General features: G+C 34.8%; 1 protein-coding gene across 1 annotated transcript; it reads right to left on the bottom strand.

Annotated features, from left to right (window-relative positions):
- LOC107606710 lies at window positions 6382-10831 on the bottom strand. The gene is made up of 6 exons (XM_016308741.1): window positions 10754-10831; window positions 8470-10027; window positions 8074-8423; window positions 7106-7957; window positions 6968-7024; window positions 6382-6801 (listed from the first exon to the last, which is right to left on the bottom strand). Exons 1-6 carry the CDS (start codon window positions 10829-10831, stop codon window positions 6382-6384), a joined length of 3315 nt encoding a protein of 1104 aa, XP_016164227.1.

Raw genomic sequence — 17798 nt, 5'->3', positions numbered from 1 at the left:
GAAAATGTTTTATGACTTTTTTATAAATAAAAGTTGTTTCTCTTAAAAAAAAAAGCCAAAGAAAACAAGCCAACGAGAGTATAATGTACGTATATATTGAAAAGACAACACTAAATTGTTAATATTCCTCACTTTTTTTTTTGGACGTGTATATTCCTCACTTAATGATGCTTTCTGTATATTGTCCTTGACTTATTCATTCTTCTCATATGGCTATTACTGTGCAAATCCAGAAATTAAAACAGCCAAAGCCCAAAGGTATATCAATGTGACAACAGAATAATTGACTGTTATCGGCTATATATATATAAACAGTAATATTAAAAAAATAAAAAAAATTATTTTATTTAATATTTATTAATTACTATAATAATTAATAAATATTAAATAAAATAAATTCTACCTAATTTTGACTAAATATATAAACAACCTTAAGTTACAATAATATATAAGAGGCTTTATGGTTTATACTACTACTCACCATTTTTTTAAATAAGGAAAAAATGGATGTGTAGTTTTTATATGTTACATGTTGAGTAACGCGCTCTTACTTATATGTAATTTATTGGATTCTTTAATTTCACGCTATTTATTTAAAAATATTGAAATTGTAACAACTACTCTTTCTAAAAATAAAATTAAATTCAAAATTAAAAAATCAAGTTTAAAATTTTGAATTTATGGATAGGAATCTAATAACTATCCTCTGTTTGAAATTAAAATTATCCCAACCACTCTATTCTCAAATGTATATAAATAGGGGTGCACCTATAAGTAAAAAATTATTTCTCTCAAATACTAATCCTCTCTCTTCTCTCTCTATAAAAAATATATCATGTGTACAAACACAAGAGACAAGCTCAAAGAAGCATTAAAAAAAATAAGGAATTATGCTTTTCTTACTTTTATGTTGGTATGTAATATACTCTATTTTATTTCCTTCCATCCATGCATGACTACCATCTTTTATGTGTCTTATGGCATTAATTATTCTTTACTCATCTTTCATCCACATTGATCATGATTATCTATTATGTCATTCATGCCCTCTTAATCCATTAATATATATCACATATTTTTCTATGGGCATTTACATAATCTTTTATACCATTATATTATTATTATCCCTTTAATGTTGAGAGTACGTGTCTTTTTTTATGTCTTATTCAATATACCATATTCTATTATGTACAACTAAATGACCTCTTATATCATTATGTTATTATTACTCCTTTAATTTAAGGTTAAGGGTACATGCTTTCTTATAATACTTTCAAGTATTTGATATACACCATTCTTACTATGTGCACTTAGATTATATTTTATACATTATATTATTAATATCTTCTTAGGGTCAAGACTACATGTTTTCTTATCATTGTTTTATTCAACTAATTAATATCCCTTATTTAGTTACGTGGAATTATATGAACTTTTATACCATTAGATTAATAATATTTCTTTTAGTTAAGAGTACATGTCCTCTTATAACTATTTTATTCAACTATTTAAAATATCATATTTTTTATATAATGTACATTTACATGATATTTTATACATTATAATATTAATATCGCTATAGGGTTGAGAGTACCTACTTTCTTATAACATCTTATTCAACATGCTCATTTTATCATAGTATATGTCCCTCCTCTTGCATGATCTATTCTTGCATGAATCTCTTCTTATGTATGCCTAAACAACCCTAATTGTAAATTAAACTGACGGAATGATCCTTCGGTAAGGGAAGGTGACCCCCAAAGACAAGGTAATCGAGATGATCCTTCGGTAAGGGAAGATGATCGGTAAACTTTTGGAAACTTTCGGTAAGGGAAGGAGACTCCCATTAATTTTTTATAATAAGATGTCTTTGTTGATATAACTCTTTTCTTGTGTATGTCTAAATAACATTGATTGTAAATTGAACAGAGGGAATGATAAGGGAAGGTGACCCCCAAAGACAAGATATCGATATGATCCATCGCTAAGGGAAGGTGATCGATCGAGATGATCTTTCGGTAAGGGAAGGTGATCGCCAAAACGTTTGGGATAAGAACCTTCGGTAAGGAAAGGGGACTCCCACCTTTTATACCGGTTTGAGTTAAATACCCCTCATAAAAGCTACAAGTTAAGGAAGAAGAAAGTATAAGGCAAAGTTTGGTCATAATGATGTTCTTTTTAAGATTTATTTATGAATATGTCGACGTTTCATATGTTACTATCCTTCTATTTTTTTCTATGTGCTTTCCTTTTTGCCTATATGCTTTACAAGAAAGATTCATATTACATGTCATATCATACGATCTTTTTTTAAAAATCCCACACGTGGGCTGGAGATGGATATGGAGGTGTTGCATAGCACTCCTGCTGAGACTTTAAGTTCTCATCCCTTTTCTTTTCCCATACTGTTTCCAGAGGAACATGGCACAACGGATAGAGACGACGCAGTGTCCCCCGAAGGTAACTTCTGAGTATGACCCCTTGAAGCACGCGTGGGTAGTTACGACCACTACTACCGTGCTCCAAACTATCTACTTAGATTGAGAGTTCGTGGAAAGAGAACCCCAGCTGCCCGTCGAGTCTTAGTTCATCCCACACAACGGAACCGGATATTCACTGCACAAAAAGGTGTTGGAGGAAAACCATTGGTACCTCGATTTGTGAATAACTGAAGGGTCCTGATCAAGTAGTGGTTTTCCTCCAACACCTTTTTTCGTGCAGTGAATATCCGGTTCCGTTGTGTGGGATGAACTAAGACTCGACGGGCAGCTGCGGTTCTCTTTCCACGAACTCTCGACCTAAGTAGATAGTTTGGAGCACGGTAGTAGTGGTCGTAACTACCCACGCGTGCTTCGAGGGGTCATACTCAGAAGTTACCTTCGGGTGACACTGCGTCGTCTCTATCCATTGTGTCATGTTCCTCTGGAGACAGCATGGGAAAAGAAAAGGGATGAGAACTTAAAGTCTCAGTAGGAGTGCTATGCAACACCTCCATATCTATCTCCAGCCCACGTGCGGAATTTTTAAAAAAAAGATCGTACGATATGGCATGTAATATGAATCTTTCTTGTAAAGCATATAGGCAAAAAGGAAAGCACATAGGAAAAATAGAAGGATAGTAACATATGAAACGTCGACATATTCATAAATAAATCTTAAAAAGAACATCATTATGACCAAACTTTGCCTTATACTTTCTTCTTCCTTAACTTGTAGCTTTTATGAGGGGTATTGAGCTTAAACCGGTATAAAAGGTGGGAGTCCCCTTCCCTTATCGAAGGTTCTTATCCCAAACGTTTTGGCGATCACCTTCCCTTATCGAAGGATCATCTCGATGATCACCTTCCCTTACCAAATGATCATATCGATATCTTGTCTTTGGGGTCACCTTCCCTTACCGAAGGATCATTCCCTCAGTTCAATTTACAATCAAGGTTATTTAGATATACACAAGAAAAGAGTTATATCAACAAAGACATCTTATTATATAAAATTAATGGAAGTCTCCTTCCCTTACCGAAGGTTCCCAAAAGTTTGCCGATTACCTTCCCTTACCGAAGAATCAACTCGATTATCTTGTCTTTGAGGGTCACCTTCCCTTACCGAAGGATCATTCCCTCAGTTTAATTTACAATTAGGGTTGTTTAGGCATACATAAGAAGAGATTTATGCAATAATAGATCATGCAAGAGGAGGGACATATACCATTATAAAATGAGCATGTTAAATAAGATGTTATAAGAAAGTAGGTACTCTCAACTCTAGAGGGATATTAATAATATAATGTATAAAATATCATGTAAATGTACATTATATAAAAAAAAGGATATTTTAAATAGTTGAATAAAATAGTTATAAGAGGACATGTACTCTTAACTCAAAGAAATATTATTAATCTAATGGTATAAAAGTTCATATAATTCCACATAATAAAGTAGGGGATATTAATTAGTTGAATAAAACAATTATAAGGAAACATGTACTCTTGACTCTAAAAAGATATTAATAATATAATGTATAAAATATAATCTAACTGCACATAGTAAGAATGGAGTATATCAAATACTTGAAAGTATTATAAGAAAGCATGTACCCTTGACCTTAAATTAAAGGAGTAATAATAATATAATGATATAAGAGGTCATTTAGTTGCACATAATAGAATAGGGTATATTGAACAATACATAAAAAAAAGGCACGTACTCTCAACATTAAAGGGATAATAATAATATAATGGTATAAAAGGTGATGTAAATGCACATAGAAAAATATGGGATATATATTAATGGATCAAGAGGGCATCAATGACATAATAGATAATCATGATCAATGTAGATGAAAGATGAGTAAAGGATAATTAATACCATAAGACACATGAAAGATGGTAGCCATGCATGGATGGAAGGAAATAAAATAGAGCATACTACATGCCAACATAAAAACAAGAAAAGCATAATTTCTTACTCTTCTCCTAACGCTTCTTTGAGCTTGTCTCTTGTGTTTGCACACAGAATATATTTTTTTGTAGAGAGAGAAGGAAGAGGATTAGTATCTGAGAGGAGTGATTTTCTACCTATAGGTGTACCCCTATTTATATACACTTGAGAATAGGGTAGCTGGGATAATTTTAATTTCAAACGGAGGGTAATTACTATATTCCTATTCATAAATTTAAAATTCTAAGCCTATCTCCTAACTGATTTTTAAATTTTGAATTTAATTTTATTTTTAGAAAGGATGGTTGTTGCAGAAATTATGTTATTTTTATTTTAAATATTTTATTATATTGTTGGCCACCAGCTTTTAGATTTTTTTGAAATACATATTTAATTTAACTAGTTCAATTTTTTCTTTTTGGCTTTCCAATCCATCACTAGTTATCATTAGGGATGTATACCATCCGATTCGGTTTGAAGCGGTTTTGTACATGTTGCTCCAAATTTAAAGTGGTTCGAGTTTGATCGGGAGATAAAATACAACACTCAGAAGAATACTTCAACTAAATCTGAGTCCATAGTTCAGATTATTTGACTTAATCCGGTGAGGATATATATTCTAAAATTATTGTTTTGTGTTTAAAAAGTATAATATTTTAGATTAATATATAATATTTTGTATTATTTATATGTGACTTACATATTTGGCGTTATTAGTATTGATTCGTGATTATGCTTTAATTTTAGAATTTAATTAGTATTTATTATATTTTTTTAAGTGAATTTTATCATATAAAATAATTGTTAGAGTTATAAAATTATTATTAAAGGCCCAATTTTTGTTTGATGTAATTGTGGCATGAATGTGTATAAATTTCATCAAGTCTAGAATTGGATTAGGGTATAAAAAATATGCCCGATATATATTTAATTAAGGCTATATCTAGATCAAGACAAACTCGATTTCATCCGACCTACGTACACCCCTGGCTATCATCATTCAATAAAGCTAGGTGGCCAATGCAAATGATTTTTCAACCAAATTTCACTTATTATTATTTTTTTCTTATTAGATTTTTTTATCCATTTTTATTATCATCATTATCTCTCCCTCTTTTATATATTCAGTAACTTAGTTCATAAATTTTTTAAAAACCACATATTTAATACATTGACCTCCAACAAACAATTCGCATACAAAATTTTTGTACTATGTACAAAATTTTCTATGCTATATCGATAATTTATGTATTATGTGCAAAATTTATGTGCTATGTATAAAATTTTTTGTACTATATCAATAAATTTTTGTACTCAACCAACAAAAATTTTTGTGTCGAAGAAGCACAGAAAAGAAGCGAGTGACGCATTTGCATTTTTTTTGTCGGACTTGCATTGTGCCAACTTGATTAGACTTGGTTACAAAAACGCATATGTGTAACATTACCGATTTTCTTTATGAATAGCAAAATCAATCCCCTAAAAAAATAATCTCATGATATGATATTAGAACTTCTGTAATAAAAAAATTTAGAGTTTAAAGACAAATAAAAATTAAAAAAAGTATTAAAAAATTTACATAAATTAATAAAAGAAAATTTTTGTGTGAAAAGACATATTAAAAAAGATATAATTATTTATATACTATATTTTACCGGATTCAATTTTTTGAAAAAATAATTTTTTTTAAAAAAATATCGTTAGGGCTAAACCAAAGATTCTAGTTTTTTTTTTGTCAGGGATCCAGACCAAAAAGGCCCAGACCCAAAAAACAGCAAGCCCAGTCCAACAAGACATCAACCCTGCACCTAAGTTAGCCAAGAGTGGAGCTCCCTCCTAGCAGCAGCTTTCTCCTAGCAACTTGCAGTCACATGAATAAATGGAAATTGTGCATAGTAGCGTTTGGCTGATACCGGTGCTATTGTATCCCTATTTAGTAGGCTTGCTATCGAGAAAACATTATCCCAAAAACTAGAAGATGCATGAACTGCTGTGCAACTAAAAATTGTGAAAGCCCTGAAGGAATATCGAAACCTCTATGCCGTGCAACATCGCTTGGCCAACAGAATGATATATCCTGAGTCTTTAAAGTTCTTAATGTTGTATGGATTAGCTCTTTGTAGATCAATGGCTCTTCGCGGAGGGTTTGGTGATACTCCCCTGGATGAAAGATGTGCTTAAAGATGAAGCATACAACAGAGCTTTTCCATCCGAAGCCACAGCAAGGACGTCTCCGTGAACACCCTCCAGCACTCAGCAGCTCAAGTTGCGATCTCGATAGGTTGCCGAAGCTGTAACCGCAGCTGACCCACATCAGGAACACCAATCTTCGTGGCCACATTACCTTGGGATGCATGCGGACCCACTGCCATAGATCAGACAAAATCAAAGACGGATTGTGACTCAATGAAACTCAACCTTCTTCCCTTACTACTACCGATCTATCAAGTCTTCTCTCACTCTTTGGAACAGTGCCAGAACACCCAAATCCAAACAAGGAAGGTAATGAACCAGCAAATATGCTGTATCACCGTCTCCCCAGGATGGAAGTCCCAAAATGCATAACCAAAATACCTCAAAATTTCAACCTACATACAAAATAAATTCCTTTATGATTCAATTGATTCATCGCCAATCCAAAACAAATTACATGCTCATGATCTGTTTGCCATTTGCAGTGACATGTCGTTCTCTCTTTTCAAAATGTTCGTGATGGTTTGCGGCTTGCACCTGAGCCAATCCTGTTGAAGAGAACCGTCGGCTGAAAGCTTGGCTACTTCATGCACTAAGGCATTCCCGTCTCTAGGAACCCAGGTAAACCCACAATTTGAGATATGTCGTGCTAAATCCAAAATGTCATCCAAAATAACTTGAATTTCTGCAATTGATGCCTTTGATTTTAGAGCTTGGATGAGAATCAAACTGTCAGATTCAAAAATAATTCTTTTCAATTGAAAGTTTTTTGCTATTATTAGTGCTACTCTAACCGCTAAGGCTTCCGCAACTAAAGGCGAGGTGGCCGCTATTTTAAAGTTTGAGGCTGTGAGAAGATTTCCAGCGTAGTCTCTGAATACTGCTGCTGTTGCTCCTCCAGAAAGGGCTGCAAGAAACGCTGCATCAACATTGCACTTAATCCACCCTGGCAGTGGCGGTCTCCAGGTAACCCTTCTAACTGTCCTTCTATCATTAACAAAACTTTTTGCTGGTTCTTCTGCCATTTCTGCAAATTCTGTTTCTATTTGCTTAGCCTTATAGATTACTAATAAAGGATTAGGTTTGGACCTCTGATGCACTGCATGATTTCTTGCTTTCCACACCTCCCATGCCAAAAAACCAACCTTGCTAATACATAGCTCATAATCAGTTCCTGTACACGCCTTCATATTTTTGAAAAGATCCATAATCCATTTTCCAAAAGATGAGACTGTATGAGCCGTAGGACAACACTGAACTTGAGCTCCAAACCACGCAGCCCTTGTCCAGGGGCAAAGCAGCAGTGCATGCTCAGTGGACTCTGGTTCCTGTAAACAAATAGCACAGATAGGAGTGTTAGAAATTTTTTATTATAAAGGTTTTGAAAAACTGGTAATATGTTATGTGAGGCCCGCCATAAAAAGGTTCTGATCTTTTGAGGCACTTTTAAATTCCAAATGTCCCTCCATAAGTCCTTGAAGTCATCACTGGTTAATGGGCTATTGCTATTACCAATACTCTGCTCTCTCCTGGCAACATGATATCCCGTCTTAACGGTGTACTTCCCATCTGTTTTAAAAGGCCAACTAAACTTGTCTTCTCTACTAATAACACTTACCGGGGTTCTAATGATCTTTCCTATAATACCTCCATCAAAATGTTTCCTTAACTCGTTAATATTCCACCCCTGTCCTTCAGTAATTAGCTCCTTTACAAAAGTGACGGCATGATTCATAACCTGAGGACTCTTCTGCTTGTTCAAAATCCAATTATCTTCCTGGATTCTCACTTTCTCTCCATTTCCAATCAACCATCTCACATTTATCAAAAGAAAACTTACCTTGCACAATACTTTTCCAGATCCAAGATGCTCCCCTGCCTGCCTTGGTTACTTTAAAATCCTCATTCGGAAAATATACAGCCTTAAGCACCTGAACCCACACCGCATTAGGGCATTCAAACATTCTCCATGCCTGTTTTGCCAAGTGTGCAATATTTTGACTATAAAAATCCTTAAAACCAATTCCTCCCTCCCTTTTGCTAGCACAAATCTTATCCCAAATCCTCCAATAAATACCCCTATCCTTACCAGTAGAAGCCCACCAAAATTTAGCCACTTTTTTACTGAGACGGTGACAAAAACCTTTAGGAAAGAGGACAACATTCATAGCATAGGCAGGTATCACTTGAATAACCGACTTAATGAGAACCTCTCTCCCAGACTGACTAAGGAGTTTTTCTTTCCACCCTCGAAGCTTATCAGACACTCGCTCCTCAATCCACCTCAGAGCTTCATTCTTAGATCTGCCCCATTGAGCTGGAAGACCAAGATACTTACCTGGTTTATCCCAGGCAGGCAACCCTAATATCTCTTCTATTTCTACTCTATTTCTGATCGGAATCTGATTGCCGAACGTAATCCCAGACTTGTCAACATTTATTCGCTGCCCCGAGACTTCCGTATACATATTTATAGTAGTTATGAGATGATAAATCTCCTCTGCACTATCCTTCGAGAAAATAATGCAGTCATCCGCAAAGAGGATATGAGAAATGGCTGGGGCGGTAGGGGCAATTCTAACACCAGAGATTCTACCCTCTTCTGTAGCTTTATCCATAAGGATAGTGAAAACTTCAGCTGCTATGATAAACAGGTATGGCGTTAGGGGATCTCCCTGCCTTAGTCCCCTCTGTGGCACAAAACTTTTTGACAAAATACCATTGATCTTGATTCTATAAGTGACCTGTAAGACACAACTCATAATCATTTTAACCCAGTGCGGATTAAACCTAAAGGCTTTTAGAGTAGCTTCTAGAAATGACCACTCAACCCTGTTGTAAGCTTTGTTCATATCAATCTTAACAGCTAAGTTCCTGGAAGCCTGCTGCCCTCTTTTATTTAAAGCGTGAAACATTTCCTGCACTATCACCATGTTATTTTGAATGAGGCATCCTCCCACAAAAGCACTCTGTATAGGTGAGATAATCGTATCTATTAGTCTTCTAAGCCTAATAACCAATACCTTGGAAACGATCTTATATATAAAGTTACAACAACTAATCGGTCGAAGTTGATTCAGAGTTTCTGGATAATTGACCTTAGGAACCAAGACTATAATAGTATCTCCGATGCTACTTGGTAGGATCCCTTCCTGAAAGAAACTCTTAACAGCTTCACAAACCTCTTTCTCGATAATTGCCCAATGCTTTTGAAAAAATAAACCATTTAATCCATCTGGACCTGGTGCCTTAGGACTTCCAAGGCTGAAAGTAGCTTCCTTAATTTCCTGATCAGGGACCTCTTTCATAAGCTCTCGATTCATATTGTCAGTCACTCTAATAGGGATTTTGCCAATGCATTCAGACATAGCAAGGTTATCTGAAGCTTTAAACAGATTCTGAAAATGAAGTACTGCCAGATTAAGTATATCGTTCTCCCCACACACCTATTCTCCACTAATATCCTTCAGTTTCTCAATCCTATTCCTGTCCCTACGTTGAATGGTAGATGCATGGAAAAAATTAGTATTCTTATCACCAAATTTCAGCCATTTCACTCTATATCTTTGACCCCAAAACTTTTCCTCTTATTTCCACAGTCTAGTAATCTCCACTTTCATAGCATTAATTTCCTGTTGTTGCCTATCCGAGTACTCGCTTTCCTCTGCTTGTTTAAGACTATGCAAAAGTTTTTGTATTTCGACATCAGCCCTCTTAAAGTTAACCTTACTCCATTTGGCCAAATCCTGCTTACAATTATTCATCCTTCGAGTTAAGGTTGAATGGTCAACCGTACTATTACAAACACTATTCCATCCTCTCCTTATGACGTTACCACAATCAACATGGTCTGTCCAAAAAGCCTCAAATTTAAAGCATCTGCTCCTTAGTCCCCTGGGTTTAACATTGAGAACTAAAGGCGTATGATCAGAACTAATAGCTGGTAAGGCTGAAAGAGTGGCATGTTGGAAAGCTCTTCTTCATTCCCAATTAGCAAGTACTCTATCTATCCTTTCTTTAGTAACAAAACCATTTCTTGGGTTACTAAACCATGTGTACTTTGACCCTTGTAACTCCAAGTCCATGAGAGCATTCTTATCTACAAAACATCTGAACGCTTTAACCTGACTAGTCGGTTTTGGATGCAAACCAACTTTCTCATGTTGTGCAATTACATCATTGAAGTCGCCAATGAAAACCATGGTACATCCAGATTATTATTAGCATAAGTTAACTCTTTCCATAACTCCTTTCTTCTCTTGTGATCGGGATGGCCATAAACAAAAATTCCTTCCCAATCTCTATCATTAGCAGTGCTGATCTGAGATTTAATAAAGTTTTCACACCAAGTATAAACATTAATATGTACATTACTTTTCCAAAAAAGACACAGCCCCCCGGACAACTCCCGGGATTCAACACAAAACATATTGTCAAAGCCTAACTTTCTCCTAATCCTAACACAAGTAAGATTGCTAGCTTTAGTCTCCATAAGGAACAAAACGGATGGCCTGAGGGATTTACAAATATTTCTTAGTTCAGATACTGTCGAAGGGGCCGCCATCCCCCGATAGTTCCAGCTAACAACAATCATGGCTGCTGGTGGGGCATGATAAGGCCCGCCTCCTCAGCCATAACTGTTCCAGCTTCATTTTTAAGCTTCTTACCTGGTTTCTCCATTCTTAGCTGTTCGTCATCCTCCGCCTTGTCTACATAGACTGGTAGGCTGTATATGTCCCTTTTCCTTTTAGAGTTCAGATCCAACCCCATATTAAAAGCCAGCTCCAACACATGTTGATTGTCATTCCTCTGCTCCGACACAGCAGCAAGCTCCTCATCCATGTCTTGCTTCTCCTCAGCTAGTTCGACGTAATATTCCTCCCCATTCTCCATGCGTTGAATCATGGTTCTACCAGCTGCAGTAATGACTCTCTTTATTTTTGGTTTTTTCCTGTAGCTCCACAACTGACCTGTGCCATGCTTTACGATTCGTGTCTCCATCTCTGAGTGCTTATTGATTGCCATATTGCCATGTTGATTAGTCTGGGCCTCTTTCTTGCCAAAAAGCTTCTCCAATTCTTCCCTGATTGTTAACTTTTTGGGGTTCCCCCAAGTAGCTTCCTCCACTTGATGGCGTTCACAACAATCCTCCATCTGCTTAGGCTCAACAAAATGCACCTCATCTAGCCCTATCTTGATACCAAAAGGTTGGCACTTCGTGCTCTCGCTGACTTCAAGATGCTCTTGACGCCCTTCTTTAAAACTCTGAAGATTACAAGGTCCAGAAGCCTCCTGCTCCATAGAGAGTGTAGCATTGGGCCAAGTGCACAATTAAACTCACCTATCTCTTGGAGCTTACCTTTACCTTTCCTGACATCAGCTTTAGCGGTTGCAAAATTGTCACCCCTTCTCAAAGCTTTGCCATCTGAAGACACATGTTTGAAAAACAAATTTTCTGAGACCTTTTCAACACACTTCCCCTGCCCGTAGCACTCTCTTCTGCCACGTGTTCCTTCATACACTCCATTCTTACTCGCACCCCCTCACAATCCTGGTTAGCAGTAGTCCATTCCCTGTTCAGTTCCTTGGAACCCTGCTCTGTTCCCCTGGCTGAGATGACCCTAGCTCGATTCACCCCCAAACCCAGCCCATACCTTGGTTTCATATGATCCCAGCTAGCCATTGCCATTGGATTCCTACATTCCTTCTTAGCATGACCCAGAATTTCACAATTCAAACAGTAACTGTCCTGGATCCTCTCATACTTGAAGTCAACCCAAATAGTTTGACGATTTTGTGTTGCTAACAAGAAACCAGTTGGCATAGGTTTAGTGATATTCATTGTTACCCTTACCCTCAAGAACGTTCTCTGTAGTGTATCATGCAATCTGGGATTTTCTGTTTCCATCACAGTTCCTATTTTGTTACCAATAATTTCTGCTGTTTTTCTTGTTATATAATTAAGTGGAAGTCTGTGTATTTGTACCCATAATTCCATATACCTATGATCTACTTCATTGACTGACTCTCATCCATTCCATATCTGTAGGTTAAGAAGACTCCCTCGAATACTCCAGGGCCCTTCGTTGCGTATTTGGATCCCTTTCCGCACATCCTTGAAGCTGATGAGCATTTTATTCCTGCCGACATTGGAGATGGCTACTCCATTCGGATGACCCCAAATTCCCAGAAGAGCTGCCTTGCAACTGTTGAAGCTAAGTTCTTTGTCCGAAAGAATCTTCCCACCATATTCAAAATTTCAGGAACAAAGCTGTCATCCTCTTCTGGGCTGATAGAAATAAATTTTCCATCAACAGATTGCTCCTCATTGTAGGCCATATGTAATACTGTGAGAATAAGAGAAAGAAACTAGAAATAAGAATAAAGATGTGGACAATAAGCGAGTAAGCAGAAAACCTTTATTTCAGGAAACACTCTATATAAGAGAAGAGTTCTCCATGAGAGAGATAAGACGGTTCAACAAAGATTTTAGTTTGACCATGAGAAAGGAAAAAAAAATTGTTTGGTTCAAAGCCCCTTTCTCATCGAATTTCTTGATATTTCTAAACCACATAAGGACTATAGAAAAAGTAAAATAAAATAGCTCAATGCACCTTTTGTTTTTTGTTCCTTTTGTTCTTTACTCAAACTAAAATAAACCAAGACATTAATAACAAAGTCCACGTTCCATGTATATGTGTAAATAAATTAAGGAGCTAATGGGCAGTGTGGTGTACCATGTGAGCTTTAATTTGTTGCAAGCAATATATTGAGTATTGACCTTTTCAAAGAAAGCATGAAGAATCTACCATACTAGGAAAGGCCTAAAAGAAAATTAAACAAGTAAATTAAAGCCTAATAGTCATGATGATGAATATAAACTAAGTTTTGTGCATCAATTTACTATATAATAATATAGCTGTATATTCTTTATATATACACACTAGTATGAAAAATACTAAATTTAACTTGGTGCATTTAAATAATTTTTTTTTGAAATAAAAAAACTCAACACAACAAGGTGGAGTATCAATGTCTCAAAAAAAAAGTACTAAACAAATAAAATAAACTAATTCTTAATCATCTTCGACAAAAGCCATCAACAACCCAAAAAATTAAATATCACTCCACTCTTTGTAACTCTTAATCGACCTGTTGACTACTCCTGTAACACCTGTAATGAGGACAAGTGTGATACTGCGTGTCAAGATGAAGCAATAACTTGATCAACGTGTAAGTTTGTTAGAGTGCCTCTGGTTTAGTTTGTTAGAGTCTTATGCATGTATAAGTTTGTTGGTCCAGCTGTAATTAGTTAGTGATTAGTTTCGGAGAGTTTGTTAGAGTCTTGTGTGAGTCTTGTGGTTTAATCTCTCTTATATAAGGCATGTCAGATTATTGTTGAACTCAAGCTTAATTCACATTTTCAATACACAATTCTTCTACGTTTCTGATTCATGCTCTCTTTTCTAAAACACTTTCACTCTCTAATTCTCTTCATGGTATGATAGAGCCACTGGTTCTGCATCCATGACCAACGCTATTATTCCTTTATAATTTTCTTCAAACACCTTCTCCTATCTAATCTTAGACAAGCTTGATGAAAACACCCACCGTTCCTGGCAGTAGTTAGCTTTACATGTCATTAATGAAAATAACTTAGGAGATCACCTGATTGAAGAGAAAATTCCAGCACAATTTGATAGTGAAGCATTGAAACAAGCTGGTACAAAATCTGAGCAATACAAATCATGAAAGCTCAAGGATCATCAATTGATGACATGGTTACTCACCTCCTTGGATCCCTCATTCAAGAATAGAATGCTTGATTGTCACTTTGCTTATCAAGTTTGGAACAGAATCAATGACTATTTCTTCCAGATCTCGAAGATAAGGGTTCAGCAACTGAAGGCACAACTCAAGAACATCAAAATGCATAGATTGACTGCTACAGAATATCTTCAAAGAATCTGCAAGGTAGTTGATGCCCTCGCTAGTATCGGACATCTTCTTTCATTAGATGAGCATATCACTGCTATTACTGATAGCGTCAGTGAAGAGTATGCCATATACATTTCATTAATCATGACAAGATCTGGTGCAATTTCACTAATTGAGGCAGAAGGCTTGCTTCTGGCACATGAGGATATGTATGAAAGGTTAGAAAATCTCAACTTGGCCCTCTTGTGCAAGCTAATTTTACAAATCCTACTCAAATCGGATGAGAAAATTTTTGTGGAACTTCCCAGCCAAGAAGAGGTCGTGGATCAAAATTCTTCACAGGTGGACGAAATTCAAATCAAGACTCGCGCCCTCAATGCCAAGTTTGTGGCAAACATGGTCACATTGCTCTTTTATGTTTTCATATATTTGATCAAGCATTTCAAGCCAATTCAGGTCCCTCAGCCACCTCTCAATCTTCATCAACCCTGCCACCACCTTCTACCTTCCACAATTCTCGAGCTTACCTTGCCACTCCTACATCTCTCTTAGATTCTGCTTGGTTCCCTGACATTGGTGCAAGCCGTCATGTGACAGCCGATTCATCAAATTTCTTGACAACCTCAGAATATAATTGTCCTGATCAAATCCTCTTGGGTAATGGTTCAGGTACAAAGATTTCTAATGTTGGTTCATCTTTTCTTGTTTCTTTAGATAATCATGATGCATTTATTTTGAATAATCTATTGCATGCTCCTGATATAGCCCAGAATTTTGTTAGTGTCTAAAGGTTTGCAGTTGATAATGATGTTTATTTTGAGTTTCATGCTAATGTGTTCTATGTAAAATCTCAGGGAACTCACAAAATTCTGCTCAAGGGAGCTCCTAGGCATGGCGTTTATAAATTTGAAAATGTGGTTGTTACAAAAAATAATCAATCAGCTCCTATTTCAGCTTCTAATTTTCCTAAAGCTTTTGTTGCTAAATGTAATGAGTATTCCTTATGGCATAAAAGGCTTGCACATCCAGTCTCAAAAACTGTAATATCTGTGATGGAAAATCCTGTAATCTGTCTCCACCTACATTAAATTCAATAAAGACACCACTTTGTGATTCTTGTTATATGGCTAAAATGCATTTATTCTTTTTTCAATTAGATTCATATAATTATACTACTCCTTTAGAGATGGTTTACACTGACATTTGGGGCCAGCCCCTGTTACCTCTTATCATGATTTTCGATACTATATTACTTTTATTGATTGCTTTACTTGATATACTTCAATTTTCTTACTCAGAATTAAATTTTAAGCTTTGGCAACATTTTTACAATTCAAAGCACAGATGAAAAATTACACTAGTTTAAGAATTAAGAGTTTACAGTCAGATTATAAAAGGGAGTATCTTTCTAATTCAAGTCAGGCCCTAGCATAAATTCGGATACTAGTAATCTAGCTACCTGTTTTTTAATTCTTGAAAATTCTGTCATTCCTTTTCAATCAAATGCTCCAAATGATAACAATGAAACCAAACTCACTAATATTATCCATATATAATGCTCTTCTACTAAAACTGAATTTCGTATTGTGAAGCAGAAATTATTTAGGTGCAGAATCTCTTACAAGAATTAAACATTAAGCTCCATACTAGAATATACTGTAATAATATGAGTGTAGTTTTGTTGATAGCTAATTCTATACTTGATAATAAAATAAAATATTTTCAGCTAAATATTTAGTTTATTGTTAGAAAAAAACAAAGTCAAAACAAGAGCTTGCAAGTGGTGCACATACTTGAAATTGAGCTTTGACAAAATTTTTGTTATCAGCAACTTTTGAGAGGTTAAAACTCAAGTTTATATTAGAGTTATCCCAAAGTCCAACTTAAAATTGAAGAAGGTATTAAGATAGATGACAACTGTGTAAATCAAGATTCTGTCAAAAAGCAATTAGAAGCTCTTAACTAACTCTAGCAGCTTCTACAGTGTAGTAGTAATCTCCTATGTTTGTGTATATAAAGGCTTTTGGTCTAGTGGGTATGTAATTAAAAAATAGAAGTAATATATTATCTGTCAATTTATTACTAACAATAATTAATTATTATATTTTAAATATATATAAAGAGATACATCTAGAAAATATATTTATAAAGACATTTATATTAAATACAGTTATAAAAAAATATTTTTATTAGACACATCTACGAAGACACTTCTATTAAACACAATTATAAATAAGAATTGACAAAAATTAGCAAAAATGCTGTTAGTAACGTAACGAGACCGTTAAAAAATTAAGGGATTACAATGCATTATATTATTAGATATTAGAGAAAAAGCAAGGGCATAATAAAATGCTATTTAAGTCGTATAAGACTTTACCTGTGCTGGTTACCAGCCGTTGAAATTGAAGGCACATATGATTCCACTACGAGTCACTAAATCAAAATGAAGAATTTGAAAATATAGCCCTTCGTTACAGAATAAAATAAAGAATAAAAGGTTCAAAGAACAGGAGTTTATCTTGGTCACAAACAATTTACTGAGAACTCTTTTTTCAAATGACTTTAAGAGATTATTATTAAAAATAAAAGCATTTCTATTTTAATTTTAAAGCAGTTATAAACGAATTAGAACTGGTGACCCTCTAATTAAGCCTGAACATCTTGTACGTAATCACTAAATCAATATATATGTTAAATATATATTCCTATTCGCAAAAACTAATTGATAGCTAATTTTTGGAATATATATAACAATTTGAATACATAGTGTAAAAGATTATGAATGATATGATGTTAATATATTTAAACAATAGGCTATGATTGCTACATTCGAATCGAATAAGAGTTAAAATTGACTAATAATATTGATAGAATTTTAATTATATCTAATAAATTATGACCAAGTTTAATATTAGTTAATAAGTTTAGTCAAAATAAAATGCATATATTTAAAAGAAATTAAACTAATTTCTGAAACTTTTTTTAGCACATTATATTTATATGATTTTAAAATTTTCACTTAATCTTTCATTGATTTATATTTGTTTTTTCAATTTTTATGATGATCACTTTATCTTCAACTATCAGCCTTATTTAGATATGGCTACATATATAACCAAGGTTCTAAAACTGAACAAGCTATCGGATTGATAGAGTTAAAAATTAAAAAATTCAATCGAAATTAAATTCCAAATTAAACTGGATATATAAAAAAATATATTAATGTAT

This window comes from Arachis ipaensis, chromosome B07 (assembly GCF_000816755.2).
Source record: "Arachis ipaensis cultivar K30076 chromosome B07, Araip1.1, whole genome shotgun sequence".
Classification (NCBI taxonomy): Eukaryota; Viridiplantae; Streptophyta; class Magnoliopsida; order Fabales; family Fabaceae; genus Arachis; species Arachis ipaensis.
Note: the sequence above shows the minus strand (reverse complement) of the source record. Positions and strands in the feature narration are given on the sequence as shown.